Raw genomic sequence first — 21,261 nt, forward strand, 5'->3', positions numbered from 1 at the left:
CTTTCCTTTTACCAGACAGTATTCAATCCTTGCTCCTGAAACCAATATGGTACAGGACATAAGCGATCACCCAGCAACTGCCGTCCAAGCAGTTCATAAAAACATTTACACAAATAAAGGTAGTTTCTGGAACTCAAGAAGCAAATGAAAAGCACAATTAAATAGATGCACTGATCACACTTGGGCCCATATGCTGCCTTCTTCTTTGCCTAAAGCTCCCATCGATCCCCAGGGGAGCTCTGTGCAGCAGCAGAATATCGCATTTGGGTTGCGGCAAACAGCGGATCCCGGGGGTACAGTCAGATCATTGTGGCAAGTGCTTCTTCGCATACATCGCACAGTGCAACCTAGCGTCGTGCCAGCCTTTTAGAGTCAAGTGACTAATATCACATCGTCTCGTTCAGCTTAAAGAAAACATTCCTTCTCGGAAGTGATAAATCATCTATAAACTTTAGATACTCCCCACTATCCCCACATCAGAGGTAACATCAGAGGTAACAAAATATTGCAACCCATCAGGTTCTCATCAGTTTTGTATGATCAATACCAAAATGTCATGTCAAAACCAAAAAGTTATGAACAAACAACACTCACCTAAACTCTAAGTACAGGACAAGGTGCTTTTTCTAATTTCACATTGTTTTGTTTTACTCCACCAGGTGGAAAACATTTTTTTTTTCCTCTGTTACATCTCAATTTTTCCACAATTGAACACAGTCTTTAAGCATGAGTTTAAGTCCACCCTCTTGCAAAGCGTGATCATCTCACACAGAAATCACACTAGTCAATATATTTTTTTTTGGTAACAGAAATAAAAGACTGTCAAAATCAATGGGCTAAGGGACATGATTTGTTATAAATTATTTAATCTTCAGTATTTCAGCTTGCACCTTTGCTTCAGCACTTTAAAATAAAATGTTTCAACTATGACAGTAACTGCCTAATTTACATTGCGTCCCAGTCAGTGTTCTTTAAATAAGCTCATTGTGTTTGGTGTTGCATATGAGTAGTTCCACCTTTTCTTTCCAGAATTAACAGTGCCAACCTTTTACAAAATTGTTGAGTTTACAACATTTGTGTGTGCAGACCCAGGAGTACAAACTGTGACCTGATAATCCTGAAACGGTCAGTAGTCTAGGAGGGAATTCTTTTTTTCCTCTTTTCTGTGCCTGGAAACAAGAAAACTTCAAATCCTACTGTATGTTTAAATGGTAGGAAGAAAAACATACAAGCTTGTATTTATACTGTACTTCTATCAATGGCAACAGGTCATAAATTCATGTTTGCAACTATCACAAAGACTCATGAACACCAATTCAGTTTTATACTGTAAATACTGCTGGATTGATGGTTTAGGATTATCAATTCACTGTTGTCATATGTCTATAACAGTTCAAAAGCATCCTGGAGAAAAATCCCAAAACACATACCTTTCGGTATATAATAATGCAACTGCATTAGCTAAATATATACTGTACATAAGTCTTATCAGCATTTTACCTACCAAAGATGTAAGATTCCACTTTCAAATACAAAGCAGATAGCCAATAATGTATACTTATAATACAGCCCTCTTCTTTGTTTTTTTTTTTCTTTTGTTTTAAACAATTTGGTCACAATGCACCTTTGATATAAAAGCATTTTAAACTTTATTATTAATACTCAGAACATTAGGATTTCCAGAATTTTTTCAGTAGCATTTGTAGAACCACTTTTGGTAACAAATACAGTAGTTAGGAATGAGCATCCAGATGAGAATGCAGAAGTATATTATCCAGAATCCTTTCCAGCTAAGATCATAGGGCTGGTATTGTGATGAGTAATAGTACTAAAACCACAAAAACACTATAGTATGTTTCTTAGAGGCTACATCCTCTTTTGCTGGAACACTTTATAAATACATATTAAAAAGTAAGGCAACAACTCCAAACAGTCCAAACTGCTATCTCAACTCATTTCCCAATCAGATCCATGACCATTGGAGATCAATTTCATGCTTGCACTGTTTAGTGTTTGTCTTTATTCTTTCAAAATGGTCCAATAAAAACATACTGTAATAGTTTAGCAATTAGTATTTCTAAAACAGGTCTGGTATTTGTGTCCAATTCCATAACACTAATACTGGTTAGGTACTGAAATCTAGGGTGTTACCACTGCCCATTTTTAAAGGATTGTGGACACTAATTTGGATTTGCAATAAATAGGTGCGTGAATCCAAAGCTCCCTTTTCTACTATGTTTATCACCTACTATTTTTTTTTACTCCTAATGTTCAAATTAAAGAAGCACCAGAGACAGCCTGGTACTAAAAAATGCTCACACCAGTAAACAAAACTTTTATTCAGGACCTATGTTTTCTCATGGTCCTGATCTGAATGGACATTCAACTTATGAAGATGTGCAAAAGGAAAAAAAAAAAAGTCAAATTACAGTAAAGTTATCCAGAGAAGGAGGATGTTACACAAACTCATAAGGAAATGACAGTCTTTTTTTCTCTTTTACTATAAATACACTTAACAGTTTAGCAGAAAGACAAGCTAAATTTTAAGATTGTTCACATTTGAAAGTTGTATTATACTCTCTGCTAACGATAAATAAGGAACAGGTCCTGACAATGGAATTTGACATTGCAATTTTCATCAACAGATCTTTGAAGACTGGTTTTTAAGAAGGGTTAAAACAATGATTATGTTTGCAAAGTTCTGAGAAGTCCATCTGCTGTCCAAACTTTGGATTAAAGTCCTTATTTTTTTCCTTTACTTAGAGACAGGTATATACAGTGCTGTTGTAATAATGAAACAAATGTGAAATCTACTGTAAAGTTGCACAATACAGAAAACTGTTGCTCCATCTTCTACTACATAAATGTGTGACTCCACAGGTTAATAATGCTGTTTTGTTTTTTTGTTAAGTTGGAATTATTCCATCACGTCTAAGACCTCTCTTTAATTCCAAATCCTCCAGTTTTTTCCACAGTTCTTCACGTTCTTTCTCTTTCTTCTTCTCACTGACAGATGAAATAAAACAAAAAGTTAGCAGGAGAGAAGATTGTAGAGAACTTATGTAAAAAAAAAAAATATACAGTTCACATTAATTAGCAATACTAATTTTGTTCAACACATTTGCAATTATAATGTATACTTAATTTTTTGTAAATTACTTTTATTTTTTCATTTTGTTACCTATTTAAGTATCACTAAAAAAAGCAGTATGTCCATAAACTGAACACAATAACAGTGTTCATAGACACTACCTTGTAATATAGAAGAAAAAAATGCCATGGACTTTTATTATGGATCAAATATATCACGATTTGTAAAAATTAATATTTTCAGCACTAATTTTCATTGAATAATTTTCATGTTTATTTAAGGAAGCTGTTTTCAATCTTAAAAATAACAGCCACTTTCTAGAACAAGTGTTCCTTTATTCTTTTAGAATCACTGTTATTACATACATTACTTTCATACACCTTAGGCATCCATCACCCAAGGGAAAGTTCAGACCTAAGATCTGTCTTCTGGTCAGTGCTTTGCTTTTTTTTTTTCCCTAAAAAATTTTATGTAGCATTTGCTTTAACAACAGGCTTTAAATGGCTTATTTGATAAAATTACACAGTTAAACAAATATTTGCTTAACCTGCATTATTTGCTTTCTAAATCTCCTGTCTCTGCTGTAGCTTGCTTTGAATAAATCTCCCTGACACTGCAAGGTACAAAATGCATTAAATTTCTATTACCTCACCCTGAAGGTGCAGATGAAGTGAAAATGTAATAGTTATAGAGATAAAGATTCCCTGCCTGTCATGTTACAATATTCTTGAAAATATTTCAGTACATTAGAAGTATTATTCCTACACATCTTAATTCAGTCACAATGCCAACATCTAGCCTGTTTATTTTAAATTTCCAATAGTATTTATGCATAAAAAAAAATAAAAGCAACTCTTAGGTAAGTCTCTTAACAGATAAAAAAAAGAATAGAGCCCACCGTCACTAAAACGCACTTAAAACTGAGTAAAAAAATAAATAGCCTGACATTTTCAGGCTACTTACCAGATATTTATCATCCATTTTATCATCCAATCATTATTAAATACATGCCTACTTAGTAAAACTCTTAGGTGATGATACCCTCATTCAACTTACCTATCTGACCTATCATAGTCATTAACATTGAACATATTTCTCCTGGTTTAGTTTAGCCAAAAAAAATGCTGTTTTGTTAAAATAATGAAGTTTTCCTGTAAAAATTAATGTAATTATCACTGTTTATACACTAAAAGGTATTTACATGCTTTATAACGACAGTTAGTTATCCAGACACGGGACATACTACACACCAGTGTCTGATCCTGCTAAGAGCCAAGTGCCTCATCTTAAGGTACAAAATGCAATTGCCATTGATTTAAGCCACTGAGGTTCCTCCATAAAAGGCTGGATTAGATGACCAGACCCTCAGACTTTTCTGCTAGAAAACCACACAGTGCTCAATCTAGCAGATTGAGCCTTATTTATCATCAGCTATCTAGAATTCATCTGCATCTTAGCTAAAATACAGCTCTAAGTCTCTAAAAGTAAAATGCTGTATTAATGCATCAATTGTAGATTTTACATGTATAAAACTTTGTATTTACAGTAATGAAGCAGAACAAAAGGACAGTGCGACTCCAGCCACAGGATTCAAAAACTATGGCATCCAAGAGCCTTGAAAGACTGTACTAACATAGCAATTTCTGATGACATACAATACATACAGTACCCTTCGCTTTGCTTGTGGGAGCTCCAAAGTTAAGTCACAGAAAATGTATGACTTAAAGTTGCAGACTGTTCAGAGTTCTTGAATTTTACTTTTTTTTTTTTTTTGGACCTGCTATTCTGGATAAGCTAAAACTCTTGAGAAAAGAATCTGCACTGTAATTGGAAAATGAAAATTAAGGAGCACAGAAAAATAGGCAAACTAAAAATACCGTATCATAATATCATTAGGGTGGAACTAATGACTGTATGAGTGGTGTACCTAATGGATCCTGCATACTCAAAGATTCAGCTACAGCAAGACTTCTGAATAAGAACCAAAGAATTGAGAGATGCCTCTTTGCTTTAAGACATCTAGCCTATGACCAGTGTTTTGGAAAAATCAAATCTTTGGGACTTCCCTTATGCCTTTTTCCAAACTGTGTGAGGTTTTTTTTTTGTTTTAAGTCGTTAAGTGTTATCTTTAAACACTTGTTTTCTTTTATTGCTGAAGAGCTTCACATAACGTTTAAGGTTGGCAGGGACCTCTGGCGGTCATTGGGTCTAACCCCTTTCTTAGGAAAACTCAGAGCAGGTTGCCCAGGATCATGCCAGATGGCTTTTGAAGATCTCCAAGAAGGCAGACTCTACAACCTCTCTGAGCGATCTGGAACTGGGTTCTGTCAAGCGCACACCAAAGACCTGCTACCTGATGTTTAGACAGAAAATACAGAAAATAGCTTTATATGTCTAACTCTCTTGGAATATGGGGTCAAAAGGAATTCTGTACAGATTCCCAAGCTAAGCAACAGGTACTGTATTTTATAAGGAATAAAGAACAACATTTACATGACATTATCTTACAGCTTGCAAACAGAAGGCTCAAGAGAATACAGAGGAAAAAACAAGGCACTGTGTCAATTATGTATGAGATTATGCAACTGCAGCTGAGTGTAAGGAATAAACTAAACAGCAGGCCTTATGCACAGCTGACAAAAAAAGCTTTAAAAAGTTACCGCTGACGATCTGACTTGTAAGTGGCTGTCAGCTCGTCAAACATGGTGCTGTTCATCTCCATAAAAGCCTTCAACACATTGTAGACTAAAGCCACAATAGCCCTGTGAAACATTAAAAAAGAAAAAAAAGAAAGGAGTTTTAGTTTCAGGTGAAATCAAACATGAAAGAAAAGTATTTCTCTTACCATCATTTCTGCTCTTCCAAGTATGATAATTCTTTGATTTCTACGGAACTACTCTTGATTAACACATTTGAAGGTGAGAATCGGATCTCATGTCTCTACTGACTACTTACATGGCGTAAACCAAAACTCTAGGGTAAAAGGTAACAACAGAAAGCTATTACATTAAAGACGTAATAGCTCTTGATGTGGAGCAATTCTGAATGCAACTCCGGAGATTAAAATCATCAATGCTTGCAGAAGTAACAGAATGTAAACACAAAAAGGGAATGATTCAAATTTCCTTAACTTTTTTTTTTCTTCTAGGAAGCTGAATATTCAGTGCATCTCTGCAAAATACAAGGCTTCATTTCAAGAGTGATTTCCTTGTACCACTACATTTCATATTCATTTTCACTTTGGTACATCAAAAAATAAAATCTTAAAAAAAAAAAAGTCTTATCTATGAGATATAGCAGTACCTATGCAAAGCAGTACACAGTATCTACATCAACCTCTGCCTTCTTTGCTTTTTGCTCTTCCTGACCTTACCACAAAAGCCAATATACCACTGCTTATTTTAATTCCAGTTGCTTAACTGCATAAAACATGACAAGTGTGACCTGTTCATATAAGAAGTGATGTATAATCCTAGTAATTTCAAAAAGGTTTCAAAGGCATTCTCGTCCCACAAAGGTTCGAGAAAGTTATAGTCAGTTTACTCTTTTACACCACCTGACTAGATAAATAACCTAAAATATAACAGCATTTCCAAAGTAATATGGGTCTGCCAATAGTCTGATTATCTAGAGTTCAAAATTCTTTTCTGGCAGAGCTGAAGATAAAGAAGCAACTAAACAACTGAAAAAGGAAAAGGGAAAGAAAAAAAACTGAAAACATTCGAAGAATTTGAATAGACTATCAATCAAGAAATCCCAGTTCCTCATCCAATACTACAGTTATCATATACAGACATAGGTCTGCTTATGAAACAACTCTTCATCCAGTAAAATAATGAACACTATGGGTGCTAGGAACATTTAAAGATAACCTATACGGGAAACGTGCCAGTTCTCCATCCCCATCTATTATTCACTTCTTTCAATAAGCTTTCATTTTTGTTGCCTGCATTTAAGAACGTTCTTTAAAAGATTCCTTAAATACCTTCTTTATTTTACATGCATCTTAACCTGGTTTGCATGTCAAAGGTACAACATTCCTGTGGGTATAAAACTCTGAGATCTGGGATACTGGCATATTCTTATTACCAGAAACATCCCAGTACATAGTACACAAGGTTGGGCAGGCTGGTTTGAGACTGGCAACATAGTATTAATGCCATAGGAAGTTTTTGTGTTCTGTTATCTATATGTTTCTTGAAGACCTCCAGGGATGGTGACACAACCGCTTCCCTGGGTAGGCTGCTCCAACACCGCACAACCCTTTCAGTAAAGGCATTTCTCCTAATATCAAAACTAAACCTCCCTTGGCACAACCTAAGGCCATTTCTGCCCATCTTATCACTTGGTGCTTGGGAGTAGAGCCCAATCCCCACCTTGATACAACCTCCTCTAAGGTAATTGTAAAGTACAGTAAGGTCTCCCCTCAGCCGCCTTTTTTAAAAGGTGACATATTTTACCTTTTAAAAGATGACATGTTTTACAAATGCTTTACAATAAGGCCTTAACAAATCAATTGGGACCTGACCACAGCACACTGGGTTTACTAAACAGTCACCACTCCGGCTTAGAAACACATCTCAACCAAAGTAGAGTATGTGTGACATTCAACTGTAACAGTTTTTTATTACAACATTTCTACTAGGTCATCAAGTTTAAAATCAAAAAGCCAAATTAAGAGGATATTTATAGGAAGTTACTGCTCTATAATCGTGCATAATAGAGAACAGCTGTATTTAAATGCATTTAGAAAAACAACCCAACCTAAGAACATACTGGTGTATATATGCTGCATAAATGTTTAGAAAAATGCTCGTACCAGAAGTCTACCGGGGGATCAGTACCATCCGCAGTACAACCACAAAGCTTTATTAATGCCAAGTGATATTATTCTAGATAATTTAGGAACACACTTAATACATTAACTAGCTTGTAAAAATCTGTTTACGAGAAATGCTTGATGAGCAACATTTTTTCTTCAATAACAATGCAATATCTGATTTCTCTTCCTTCCAATTTATGAGAAGGTTTATTTTTATCCCATAAGGTACTGATTTTTGTTTACATACCAGATAATTAATAACATTTTGAGCCAAGCTTAAGCATGGTCTAATTTATATTGGCATGAACGGAGCTGCACCTGCTCGTGTCAGTTTTGAATTTGGATCTTTCCTGTTCTGTCATTCTTCAGCAGACACTTCCCTAAGTTGATCAGCAGTTTGACAAGAGGTAATTTAAAATTTAATTGCAAAAACTTACGGATTCCAGTGCTCTTTAGAAATCCTATAAAGGCTGGAAAACATGATGGGAAGTATAACGTTTGAATTCTCCTCTATCAAACTCATGATGTATTCATTATTCCAATAATACAGTGCTCTTTCAGCCACCTTTGAGTCAAAGGAATAAAATATTAATGGAAATTCAGATACATTTTTTGTAATAATCTGAAGCAAAACCAAATCATAGGAATTTCATTAAGATGAATGAACAGAAAACGTTAATTTGGGAAATAAAACTCTATTTTAATCAGTAGTATAACCTGCATTAATGGTATCTTTGTACTGTAATTTAGATCCCACAGCATCCACTTTCTCTTTCCCCTGAACAATACAGTGTGACTCACTGAAGAACAAGAGCAGACGATGCAACAATACCACAGCTATGGAAGGGAAGGGCAAGTGGAAGGACTTACCATCTCCCCTTTCCCTCAATCCTGTGACTTCCCAGTTAGAAGTAACAGCACCAGGATACAAGAGAAAGGAGGCAGGGAATATGTGAGATGAGATCTTAAATGTAGGGAAGGCAGTAATGACAAAATCACCTCGGTGGGGAGATGGGAACTAGGAGGGAAAACACTGATCTACATTGTACTTAAAACAGATGTAGACCAAGGAAGAGCCTACAGCAGTCCCATCTGCCTTTGTGCCAGGATAGGTCATGTAACTTAATACAGAGATGATACAAGCCATGAATTCTGTCTCATCTTCGCATATGATTAAACTTAATTCCTATTCATCCCCCTTCTTGCCATCATGCAAGAAAGAAAATAGTTTATGGGATCTATCACCTCTAACCAGACATCTCTTTAGAGAAGGAAGGAGGTAGTAGAACAAGAGCCACATTAAAAAAGAAATCAAATAGATCTTACTGGGCCTATCAGTCCAAAGGCCATACAGTGAGTACCTATACCTATAAGGGCTCAAACTCTGCCTGGATAAAATTTAAACTCTTATGTGGCTCAAGTTCTGTGCTGTAACCCCAAATATATTTAAAATGTTATAATGGAACTCAGAACTAAACATCTACTGCAACATACCTTTCCATAGAAATTCAGAAGACAAGTATTTAAAACCACATAATGTAAAATAGTATTTACATTTGGGGGGGGGGGGGGATTATGTTTGAAATTGAGGCTATACATTCCTATACAAACTGACCTGAAAATGAGGACTAGAGACACACTTGGCAATTTGTTTAAACAAGGGTTCCTGGATTTTGACAAATTGTGACGGTTCAATTACATCCAAGATTTCCTCCAGCTCTCCTAGGAACATGACCTGCAGACAAGGAATGAAGAACTGAATTCAACAACTGCGAATTATCTTGATCAATGAAATGCTGCATACCCTCAAATCCCACCGCTTCAGGCAAAAATGGAAGCTCCCACTAGTTCAACAAGACTCTTGTTCAAAAAATGTAATCAGTTCTAGCTTCGACAGCCTCTGTATCTAGTCTCTTAAAGAAAGGAGAAGCATGAGCAAATGCTGTATTTGTAGTCCTTTAAAGCAAACTTCAGAATTGCACCAGGATACCCATGCTGAAAAACCTAGCCTCATACAAAGACTTTGAATGGCCAAGTCTTTAACTCTGTTAATTAAGGAAAGTCATAATTTTAACTCCGTTTTCAAAGCAATATTCAAAGTAATAGTTTTGCTGTGTCATAAAATTTCAGGGATATTCAGATTTGCATTAAGAATTTGAAACAAAATGCAAAGTATTAACTGCATCTTTGACATGTTCAGCAGGTATATGCCAGAAAATAAAAAATTCTTCATATAGTCTGGAAAAATACTATAGTCATATAAAAACAATTCCAAGTTGAACAGTTATTCCAATCTATCCTCTATATATTTATTCTCTCTTTTCTAAAACAAAAAGAAATCACCTTCTCTGTGTAATAACCAGTGTTTATTTTGTGAGTAGAAACCATGGCTATCAGAAGCTTTTCTCTTCATAGTCAAAACTATCCAGAAACCGACAAAAAAAAAAAGCGCAGAATTTAAGTATGGAAAATCTTCTACAAGAACTAACACCAAGATCCAACACAACATTGTGCAATCTACCCAGGGAAACCTAAAAATTCCCTGCATATTATATCACAGAGCAAACTAACTTTGTTGTTGTTGTTAATACTAGCATATCATTTACCTCTTTCTGACTGCAGGTTTTTGGCCAGAATTTCATTAAGCCTCTGATGACCTGAATTAAAAGAAAAATAAATTAGATTTTATTATTTATTTTTTTACATTCCTCACAAAAAATAAGCTGTTTATGATGGAAAAAAAAAGTATGAAAAATATTTACTGGTTCTGTGAGCGAGGGGTCTTTCTCCAGAAACTGTACTATGCAATATGCCAGCTGTGAAGAGAGAAAGATTTAAGAAAATGAAATTAGAACATTTCTATAAAGATATCACAAAAACATTTTTAAAAACCACAAAAAAAAAAAAAAAAGATACTCAAGGCAAGATGCTATACAGTTTTCTAAAAACGTATCCAATTTTAAACTGAGATGCATAGTTTGCACTGTGCAAATCCATTCAAAGTCCAGTTCACAGGAACAACAGGTAACACATCACAAAAACCTTAAGGTGACAAAGTACCTCACACAAAAATCAGAGCAGCTCAGAATTCTAAAAACAGGAATATAACAAAAGTTTAGAAGACTGTTACTCTCTGAAATAACTTTTTACACTTCTTGTGTATTGGCAAAATCATGAAAACTTGCAAGATGTGCTAGCACAGCTAAAACCTGTAACATAGTCAGCAAGTGCTGCTTGAAAAGCAGAACAAAGACTGCGCTATCTGAAAATCAGACAGAAAGGCAACAGGTATCACGTAACAGAAGAAAAATATCATCATGAAAACTGAATGTATAAAAGGACATATGAGAGCATAAATGTGGTATTAAGAGGTCTGTGAGGGAAAATGTTTAAGTTTATGCAAAAGTGAGGGGATTAGTATTCAGAAAGTTGCCAGAGTGATGAAGAGTCTAGACAGGACAAGACTAAGGAAACCTGGATATCCTCTTGGGACAAGGAAAGGGGATGATAGAATGAGAAAGGCAACCTTGTGAGAATGGGAAAATAGCAGAGAGGAAAACTGAGGAGTTAAACTACTAAACAATAAAAATTATAAATGTAGATTACATTTTTAATTACCTAATCAGAATAGAAGATATTTATCATAAAAACCATAGCAAATGAATAAAAAACTACTGTATTTTCCCACATTACAAAGATTTTCCCCCACCTTTTTTTTTTATGTGCTAGGCAATTAAATTTCCAAAGTAGCAAAAAAAATATCATTCTAACTGATCAGAAAATATTTTTATAAATTCTACCTGTGCATGGAAGAGTGATAAACTCCTGACAGTATGTAAAGGAATCAGCACCTTCACCAGGAACTGTTTATGCTCTGCCTTAAGAGGTAAAGCAAAACCATTGATAATACTAGAAATTAGAAGAGAAATATTTGTTAGTGTTATCACAGAAAACATTTTGAAGGTCTGAACAAGATCTTTCTACATTCAAATCATTTAGCAGTCAGCACCTGTTTACAAATAGCAGGATCATGCTATCTTAACAAGTGCTAAATTTTCTCCTCCTTTGTATTAGCAGTGCAGTGTATCTATGTAGTAATTCAGCTCTGACTTACGAACAATGATATAAACAGCTGCACAAACCTGTTGCCCAACAGATAAGAACTTGTCTTTGTTGTTCTGTAAATGCATATACAAAAGGTGTTCTTGGGTAATGAACTTACCAGAATTACATTTGAGACATTCACGCTGTTAGCATGCTTAAAAAAAAATCCATAGCACTCAAGGATGAAGTGTAACACACACAAATCCATCCAAAACTTTTGGCTGTGACTTGAATCCAGTTAAATACTCTTGGCAAAAATGTGATAGATTTGCACATGGGCTTAAAGATGACCACATGCACACATTTGTTTTCAGAATAGGGGCTTATAGCAATACTTTTTTCTAAGTCTGACACATTCAGAATGGAAGTTTGAGATAGATAATAAAGACTCATTTACCTTCCTAAAATTTCCAACAGTTCAGCTACGCCATTGAAGTGTTCAGTTTCATAAACAAATCTTAAAAAAAAAAAAAGTTAAACATCATTAATGGATCAGTTTCCTACAATGTTCATAAGAGAAAAATATATTCTCCCACAACTTACCGTAGAAAAATATTATTAATCTGTTTTCGGATAAATGCTCTAAGACCCAGAAACTTGCCATAAATTCTGTGCAAGACTGTTTTTAGGTAGTCCCGTTCTCGAGGGTCTTCACTGTCAAATAGCTCCAACAGCTATGTTTAAAAGAAAAAGAAGAACAAAAAGTGAATACTGACTTTACATTGGACAGGTATGACACAGACTTCTATATGACAGTTAAATTCATGCAAGCTTATACATGTAAGAACATGACATCTATATTACCCAAGGTGTAGAAATACAGAATTAAAAAAATCTGTTGCAACCCAGGTACAACATCACGAAGCTCAGCTTATTGACCTTCACTTCTGACATAAAAATTTGGAAATCTTCCAGCCACGAAGACACTTTTGATTAACTGGCTCTAAAATGCTGCCTTCTTCCTCTCCCAAAATAATTAATACGATGCTGTCGCATCTACAAATTAAGACAATTTGCCTACTCCCTCACTCTGCAGAATTGAAAGACATTGCTCATTTGCTCTAATATTTTGCTCCCACAATTTTGTGTCAATGTCACATTTTTTCTAATTGCTTGTAATTTGTATTATGAACTCTTAAGTCTTCCTAGTGATTACATGGCCTGCACGATGTGGAAAGACTCAACGTTGAAATCTGTGCCAGCACTGGATCTGCTGTCACAGGATCTCCACTAATCTCAACATAAATCAAAGAATCAGGGACTTAATCCTCCAGGTTGAACAAAATGTTATCTTCAATTCAGTTTAAACAAGAAAAAAAATATTCTTTAGTAAGAAACTGTTAAATCAGATTTTAAAACAGCAAAATAATTATGTGGTACTCAGTCAAAAGAGAATACCATCCTCTTGTGTTTTACTATACAAAATATACCCTTGAACACTGCTACCCGAAGTTGCCTCTTAGAATTAAGGCACAAAACAAGCAGCAGGAATGTCAGCTACACATCTATGTTCTATCCCCCTTGAATCCTCTATGACAAATATCTGAGTTTCACCTCACCCCTTCTCCATCTTTTCTGACACCACACCATTTGTTATTTTGGCAGACATCTGGAGCGAATTTAAAGGTAAACTTAAAATAAAAAAAAAAAGAACTGCACAGAAAATGATGAAATTTAAGCTAGTAATGAAAAGGAACAATTATCTCTCTTGCATGAAAAATAAAGTAACTGTCAACTAGTACCTATCTTGCAAGAGAAATTAAATATGCCAAACAGGCCTTACAAATGTTTAAGATGCTGGCAGAAAATCATTACAGGAATGGTAGGAAACAAAATTATCTTGGCTTTACAATCAGATAAATTATAAACACCTATTATAAGTTGATATGTAAGTCTATATGCTACCTTATCTCTGTTAAACTGCTAGTCCACTTTGAGGAGGTTAAGGAGGAAAAAAAAATCAGAAAAAGATGATTAAAGAGTCTTAAGCTTTCTGGGATTTTGCTTTCTAACAGTCAGGTTTAGGACTGATGTATGTGTTCTTTTTCATTGCGTTGGATGTTTCCCACTTCTTCTCCATGCAGTAAGGATCTGTGGTGGGAATTTCATGAGGAAATTACGAGGTTTGTCAGCTGCCCACTCGAGGTTATAAACACATTCATTCGTTAAATCACTTCTGCAGTTAAATAAATAAATAGTCACCTCATCCTTCCCCAAATAGCAAATTTCACCCAAAGATAGCAAACAGCTGGAAGCACTTATGTTTTTAATTTTCTTATTGGATTGTTTTTAGGAGCAAAATATTTATATTTCCAGTTCTGTTATACAGGTCCTCTGTGGAAACATTACTGAAGTCAGACTCAGTCTGTCATTTAAAAAAAGAAAAAAAAGATTATTTTGATTTGTCCAATTTGTCATCAGTTTTCAACAATAAAGTCTTATTTTTATGGACAAGCTGCAAGACTTCCATAATTTGCATGACTACTCTGACATTAAATATACACAGAAAAGGGAAATAAAATTTCCAAAATAGCAACCTACAGCAACACAGATACTTGTGGAGGTATTTCAACAGCATGTCTCTTAGCAACCACTGCGAACCATTTCAGGCTGTGTACCAGCAGTCTTTAGAAATGAACAGTTACGCTGTTAGTGCACAACATTTTAGCAAAACGCACAGCTGAAAGCCAGCAACAAATCTATATTCAAAAAGGCAACCAAACAAAAGACAACAATCAAAAAAAGCAAAAAACAAGCAATCAAGAAAAAACTTGGAAAATGCCCATTTTAAAAAAAACTCCATCAAATTAAAAAAAAATAAGAGAGAAAGCTGATTAGGAAGATTGTCACAGCTGTATTGTCGGTGTCATAAAACACCCAACATGCTTAAAGTTCTTAAGGCTCAAATTGGTTTCCAACGTAAGTCACCTGTAATCACAGGTTCCTAACCCTGGGCACACAAAAAAATACAGTAAGAAGAAGTGCAAGCACACTCAAGTTCCTATAGACCACATGGAAACGCTTATAGACACGGAAATATATCTATTTGCACGTGTATATAAGGCTGAGCAGAACTTTTGACAGAAAAATATGAATCTTCAATTGACACACTATGCGAAGGCACTATACAAAAATGCATCACCCAACCATATGGCAAGAGCTTCAAATTCTTAGAATTCTTTTGAGCTCCAATCGTTGTATCATACGTTTCAGATAAGTAGGTTTCAAAATATCACACTTCCCCCTTTCAGGAGATATGTTCTGTCATTTAGCGGATTTATTGAAGACTAATAGGATCTTAAAAATCTTTGTCATAGACCTATTTAAAAGCGTTTGACACCTCCTGGGCCAAATCATAAAGGGGCTGAATGCCTTGAAAAGGTTTAAGTGAGTAGGATACCACCAGTCACAAACAAACCCAGCAACATGTAACAGGAGCACCTGGAAATGTTTATTCTCTAGATTTGGAAGTTGAACACAAACATTCCTTCTAAGTCAATCCTGCCCTACCTAAAGAAAATAAAATTAGTCTGGAAAAACCTGTCAAGAGTGACTTCCCCCCAGTCACATTCTGACATCTCCATCAGGCACTGGATGACAAGATTGTTGCAACCCCTTGTTCAAATCAATATTTGGATGAACAAAAAGGAAACCTCATCACAGAGGTTTGATCCACATAAAAACACTCACATTTAGAAGATGGATAAAATAAAAACATGTACATTCCAATGCTCTTCTAGAGTGAAGAAGGTCTTGCGAAGGAAACTGAAGTCCCTTCTTTGAATTTAAGGATTGAAATTGCTTTCTTGGCTAAGTTTCTCAGGTATTCTTTATATGAATAACATACAAGGACAGCAAAACCATGGCTTTTATTGCCTGAGCATCACAGAGAAAAATAAAAGCTCCATGAAGAAGAGGTGAGAGAAAGGTATTCAGAAACGCTGAGTCTCTCCTGCCATATCTAGTTTGACTTTTAGTCAAGTCTCACTCCCCAAGGCAACTCCCTTTTCCAACTAAGTAGGGATCTTTACAAATTTCCATGATTTCAAAAGCAAGCTACAAGCAAGCCTTAAACACAAAGTTCTATCTGATTTAGGGGTTCTAAATGCAAAGCACTAATTCACCATGGGAACAGAAAACACAAGACAGGCCTATTGTTGAAAGCTGAAGACAAAAAGGCAAGGGATGCGTATCTATGAAGTTTCCTGGCTTATCCAAGAAAACACCTTCCTTCAGCTATCTCTGTTCTGGCCTCTGCTGATGCCTGGGAGAAACTTCCCCAGCAGAGAAGTCTACCTATATAGTTCCACGTGAAGCAGCAGAAGGAAGGTGAGATGTGCCAACTGTCTGGCTACCAGCTCACTGACTGAGCCTCTCTTCCACTTAGGCATAATGGCAAGCAAATTTCAAAGATAAAGCTTCCCATTCTTTGTCCATGTTGTTTATTACTGATGCTGCTGCTTCTATGCTTTTAGTAGAGCTTGAACTTTATATGGCCTTTTGATTTACTTCCTCCCCAAGCACTATAGCATCACTGTTTTCAATGCTACTTGGGGAATAGACATGTTAACGAACTTCTGCCCTTGTTGCCAGCTCTCCAGTAGAGAAAAATAGCTTCCCCTTCCAATAGAAATATTTTAACAATATTAAGACATTAAAATTGGGGTTAAAGTGGTCTCTCTAGATGGCAGCATTTTTAGATGACTTGACAAAAAGGCTTTCATTTCTCAACAGCTATCCTTTCAGCTCACTCTCACTTCCAGCTAGTCAAATATTTTGATTAACATATTAAAACTGGAGCCTGTCCAAGTATTGTACATATCTACAGCGACAGAGACTTACGTATAAACACACACACACACACACATACTTCCCCTATCTCTGTAGTTTGACAACTTGCATTGTAAACGCTTGTTCATAATTTTCTGATGCAAATGGAGTTTCACTTTCAAATTCCAAACAGCATCTTTTCAAAGCAATTTTTTTCAAAATCAAAATGAAGCCTTAAAGAAAACAGATCAGCTTACCTGCAATACAAATTTCTGATCTATGTACTTTTTGGCAATGCTGGGCTGAAATTCTTGGCTTTCCAAAAATCGTATGAAAAACTCATATACAAGCTGCAAAAGGGAAAAAAAAAGTTTTAGTTTATGACTTCATTACTCTTCGTATTTTTAAGTGTTTCAGTAAATTCTTTCCATATAAAATAAAATACTTATTTTTTCACAAAGCTGAAGGATTAAAGATGAAAAATATTATTATCTATTATCAAATTGCTACCTTAATGTTAAAATTAAATACAAAAGCTTTGTAAGTTAGTTTTCCTTATTTAACTCCAGTCAGAGACATTTCATCACCAAGAACAGACACTTCCATCTTGTAGAGCTTATCATCATCTCATAAAGCTTACCAGGGTAACTGGAAAGCACATTTAAACTGCCTCTGGACTGCTGAAGTCATACCAAATACAGAAATTTATGATTCTGAAAGAGCTGGTGAAACAGTTGGAAATATTTAATTTAAATTAGAAACTGCTTAGAGTAGCATTCTATGACAACTTGAAACATGGAAAAAAAATACAAAACAGAATTTATCAGAATTTCCTAATTTACTGTAAAGATTAGCCAGAGGGATGGAGAAAACCTGCCTGCTTTCATGCAATTCCAACTCTGCCTAAACTATTCAGTGGGATAGCATTACACCTTCTATGCAATATAGAAAAAGAGTATAAAAACAGGCAAAAAGGAAGTGAAAGGCACTCCAGTGGCCTCATAGGACAGCAACTCTGACCTGTCATCAATGAGATGAGCTACCAGCTAGCAATTCTCTTTACTGCACCTTTTCAGTTCTGGAGGATTGCTACTTAGTATTCTTTTATCAGGAAATTATTCAGCATCCTAAACTTGCATGGACATTGGCATAAACTTGAGTGTCATGCTTAAATATCAAAACAAAACATGAATTCAGAGATACCTCTCTGCCTGATATTTTCTTTTCCATCCTTTCCTTTTGAACAGCGACTTTTAAAACTACAGTACTAGTGTCAATGAACACAGGGTAACAGACACATCTGCCTGTGCTGTTTCCAGGCAGGCAGAGCTGTTCACAGCTTCCTTGAAGATTTTAAGATTTCTATTTTGTGAAGTTTAGTATAAATAAGGGGTGACACCCACATTCTGATGGATTTTAAATGTGAGAGAATGAAAGAGTGAAACAAATTGCTCATAGGCAAATACGTGCATGCAACTGTCAAATAAAACACTCTTTTCAAGCTGAGATCGATCATGCTCCTTTGCTCTCGGAAACACCTAGACTTCACAAACTGCTACTCAGGCAAACTTCTTCTAAACTTACCTGTGGCGTAAGTTATAGTCCTGAATAACACAGACAGGATCTGCACCCATATTGTCTATAAAGGAATTACTGCACTAGCATCAATGATGATGTCTTTCTCCAAAATTAGTTCATGTTTTTGTTCAAAATACCTTCCACTGACACTCGAGAAAGAGAGGAAGTGATGACAGACAGCAGTGAGCACACATCCTGCTATGACCACCTGAAAGCAAACTTCAACCCACAGACAGGAAGGGAGACAGATAGGGATGTAGATTCTCATTTGTTTTTCTGATCAGCAGTCAACAACTGCGTGCTTTTCTTTACGAAAGTTAAACTATCCTCAGTTAAACAAAACTGCTGCAGCAGCATCCCCACAATGCCCTTGCTGATGCTGCTGAAAACACCTGTGCATCAGAGCAGTTTGGAAAACAAATTAATTTTTAAATCAGCAAAGGAAAACAAGAACGTAAGAGATACTGTCAACCCGAGTTTGAAATAAAGTTCTAACATGGGGCAAATGTACAAAGTACTCTCCTGTCTTTGTAGGTACTGTGTTATAAGCCAAGAGCAACAGCAGAAGAGCAGAAATAGAATTTTGTTATAATATCTCAGAGACCAGTTCTGACTCACAGGTTAAAAAAACTGCTGAAAATGATTAGATACATTAAGTACTGATAAGCATTTCTTTTGAGATAAATGATCAAAAACCTGTAAATGTGGCCACGATGCCTCCAAGGTGGGCTCATCTTCTTCTGGATCAAATTCATTGCTGTCACTAGGTGGGAGAGTTCTGAAGATATTGCAAGATACCTGAAAGATGAAAGAAAGAATAATGAGATCTGTTTTTCAAACAGATTTCAGGACTTTGTCAATGCCTACTCTACATGTCTTCTATCAAATAAGCAGTATTCCTTTTACTTATTTATGCCTGACAAAGCTCTTTATCAATGGTACAGGGCAAAGGAACATATCACTTTACAAACCTGCCACCAACCTTGGATTTCCCTCCTCCAGCTTTCCACACTTCTTCCCAGTGATCATCCTCGTCTGCCATCACTTCTCTCCACCAGGTTCCATATGAGCTCACCACCTTATTCCCCATTCTGCTGGCCATCAACAGGCCTGCTAGTTGAGAGGAATAGCATTTTGGAGGAGTGGGAAATGCCATCAACATGCATTTATGAGTGTTTTCATACAACACTTAGTTATTTTCCTTTGCACAGGGAAAACATTAATGATACCTGCTTACGGTCTCATCTGTCAGCACTTGCTCTAGATGCCAGTGCAATTCACACATTATACGCCTGGACACTTCTTGCCAAGTACAGAACTTGGTACTAAATGCTATACAAATACTATTTGCTTGTCACTTAGCCCAGATTTTACTTCATGGTTGCTTCACTTTGCTTAATCTCATTTAGAGGTACTTTGCTGAGGCTGCTTTGCTGATGGCACGAGCCTCACAAAGCAAAGACAACTGGAATGGTTTCCTGAGTTAATTATACTGCTGAATGGAGTGTACAGCTTATTATGCAGCAAATCTGATAAACTGTAAACATGCCGCAGGGCCTCTTCTGCACTTTGAAGGTGGTGGTGTGCCTTCTTTGCACTCTGCCACTGCATTTGACCCATCTCTAAGCTGGTTAATCAAACAGCTGGGAAAAGCAGCATGTTATCTCCTAATCCTGTCTATACATGACCCCTACATAGTAGTTTAGACAAATTAATCTAGTTAAGAAACAGAAGTAGCATACTCTTCAGCACCCTCATTTATTTTTCCAGCCTTTTACTGCTGTAAATATTCTAAATGTAGTCTGTAAGGCATGTTTTCAGTATGTTGGCAACTTAATACAAAAGCGCACTTTAAAGTCAAGAGTTTAAATACAATCCAGTCTGATAAAAACAGACTATAAGTTAAGGTGAAGTTTTAGAACTTCAAAGACAAAGAGAAGATATTCGGGTACTGCATAAATGAGAAGACGAAGCAAAAAGAAAACTGTAGTACATGTCGTACATACCAGTGAGGAATATTCACTGAACACAAGGGGGAAACACAGAACTGGCTAACTGAAGAATAAATATGGCAAACCAGTGAGTACAGAAAAAGATTGGTCGTATGGGTTTTCTGCTTGGACTTTTTTCATCTTGCCACAAGATGGAGTATTTCACTATGGTTACGGCAAAGCAGTGTTACAGAAGCCTTCACTGTACATGTAAATCTCATGTTGTCAAGTCGCATGACTTTCAACCCTAATAAAACCCTGGCACTTACCAGCCTGTGCTTATAGACACTGAATATACATATAGAGAGAGTCCTGTATGCACACCTGCCAGGTGATTACTAGCATTTAATAGGAGATTCTCCTTCCCTCTTCTTCATCTTTTTCTCTGATTCTTTCAGTTCTCTCAAAAGCCCCTCCAAGAGACTTTTCTAAACCAGGTAAGCACTCCCAGAACACACGGATTTCGGTTTGTCCTTCCTCGAGGATTGCTGAGCTCCCCCTTCTATATCCCTGAGGATATAGAAGGTAGACAAGCAGGCAGACAAGGAAAGCGATCAGAATTACGGGGACAGAGTTGTTTCTGTATCTGGGCACAAGGAAACAGAAGGAAGAAAGCCCAAAAGATTCCCAAGTAAAAAAGGGGAAGGCACCAATAGGTACATTTTCCATCCAAACACCTGGGATTCTGCAATACTTACTGAAGCATTTTCGGTTAATACTTCACATTTGAAAACGCCAACTTTCTCAGCACTTCAACAAAAATAGGGAACTAGCAAAATCAAAAACAGTCTGCAGCTCTTTTTTTCTGTTTTAAACTTCATTTGAAATAAGAAATTCTTGTGATATATAAATGTAGTGATATACAGATTAATGAAATTTGTACCACCAGATCAGAGGAAAGATAA

At 36.0% G+C, this 21,261-nt stretch overlaps 1 protein-coding gene across 7 annotated transcripts in view; it reads right to left on the bottom strand.

Annotated features, from left to right (window-relative positions):
* Nucleotides 1-1,630: 1,630 nt before the first annotated feature.
* The window catches only part of PPP2R5E (protein phosphatase 2 regulatory subunit B'epsilon), a 77,252-nt gene continuing 57,621 nt past the window's right edge, over nt 1,631-21,261 (bottom strand). For 5 of the 7 annotated variants that reach the window (XM_040557623.1, XM_040557622.1, XM_040557626.1 and 2 more), the window contains 11 exons: nt 19,062-19,163; nt 17,045-17,137; nt 12,561-12,691; nt 12,415-12,474; nt 11,714-11,822; nt 10,676-10,729; nt 10,520-10,570; nt 9,529-9,648; nt 8,351-8,478; nt 5,752-5,853; nt 1,631-3,006 (listed from right to left, as the gene is read on the bottom strand). In XM_040557623.1, the coding sequence (XP_040413557.1) occupies nt 2,907-3,006; nt 5,752-5,853; nt 8,351-8,478; nt 9,529-9,648; nt 10,520-10,570; nt 10,676-10,729; nt 11,714-11,822; nt 12,415-12,474; nt 12,561-12,691; nt 17,045-17,137; nt 19,062-19,163 (1,050 nt within the window). In that variant the 3' untranslated portion in view covers nt 1,631-2,906. The remainder of the gene's footprint in view (nt 3,007-5,751; nt 5,854-8,350; nt 8,479-9,528; nt 9,649-10,519; nt 10,571-10,675; nt 10,730-11,713; nt 11,823-12,414; nt 12,475-12,560; nt 12,692-17,044; nt 17,138-19,061; nt 19,164-21,261) is intronic. The other 2 variants (XM_040557624.1, XM_040557625.1) reach the window with 1 other exon arrangement.

Source organism: Cygnus olor, chromosome 5 (assembly GCF_009769625.2).
Source record: "Cygnus olor isolate bCygOlo1 chromosome 5, bCygOlo1.pri.v2, whole genome shotgun sequence".
In the NCBI taxonomy this organism is placed as follows: Eukaryota; Metazoa; Chordata; class Aves; order Anseriformes; family Anatidae; genus Cygnus; species Cygnus olor.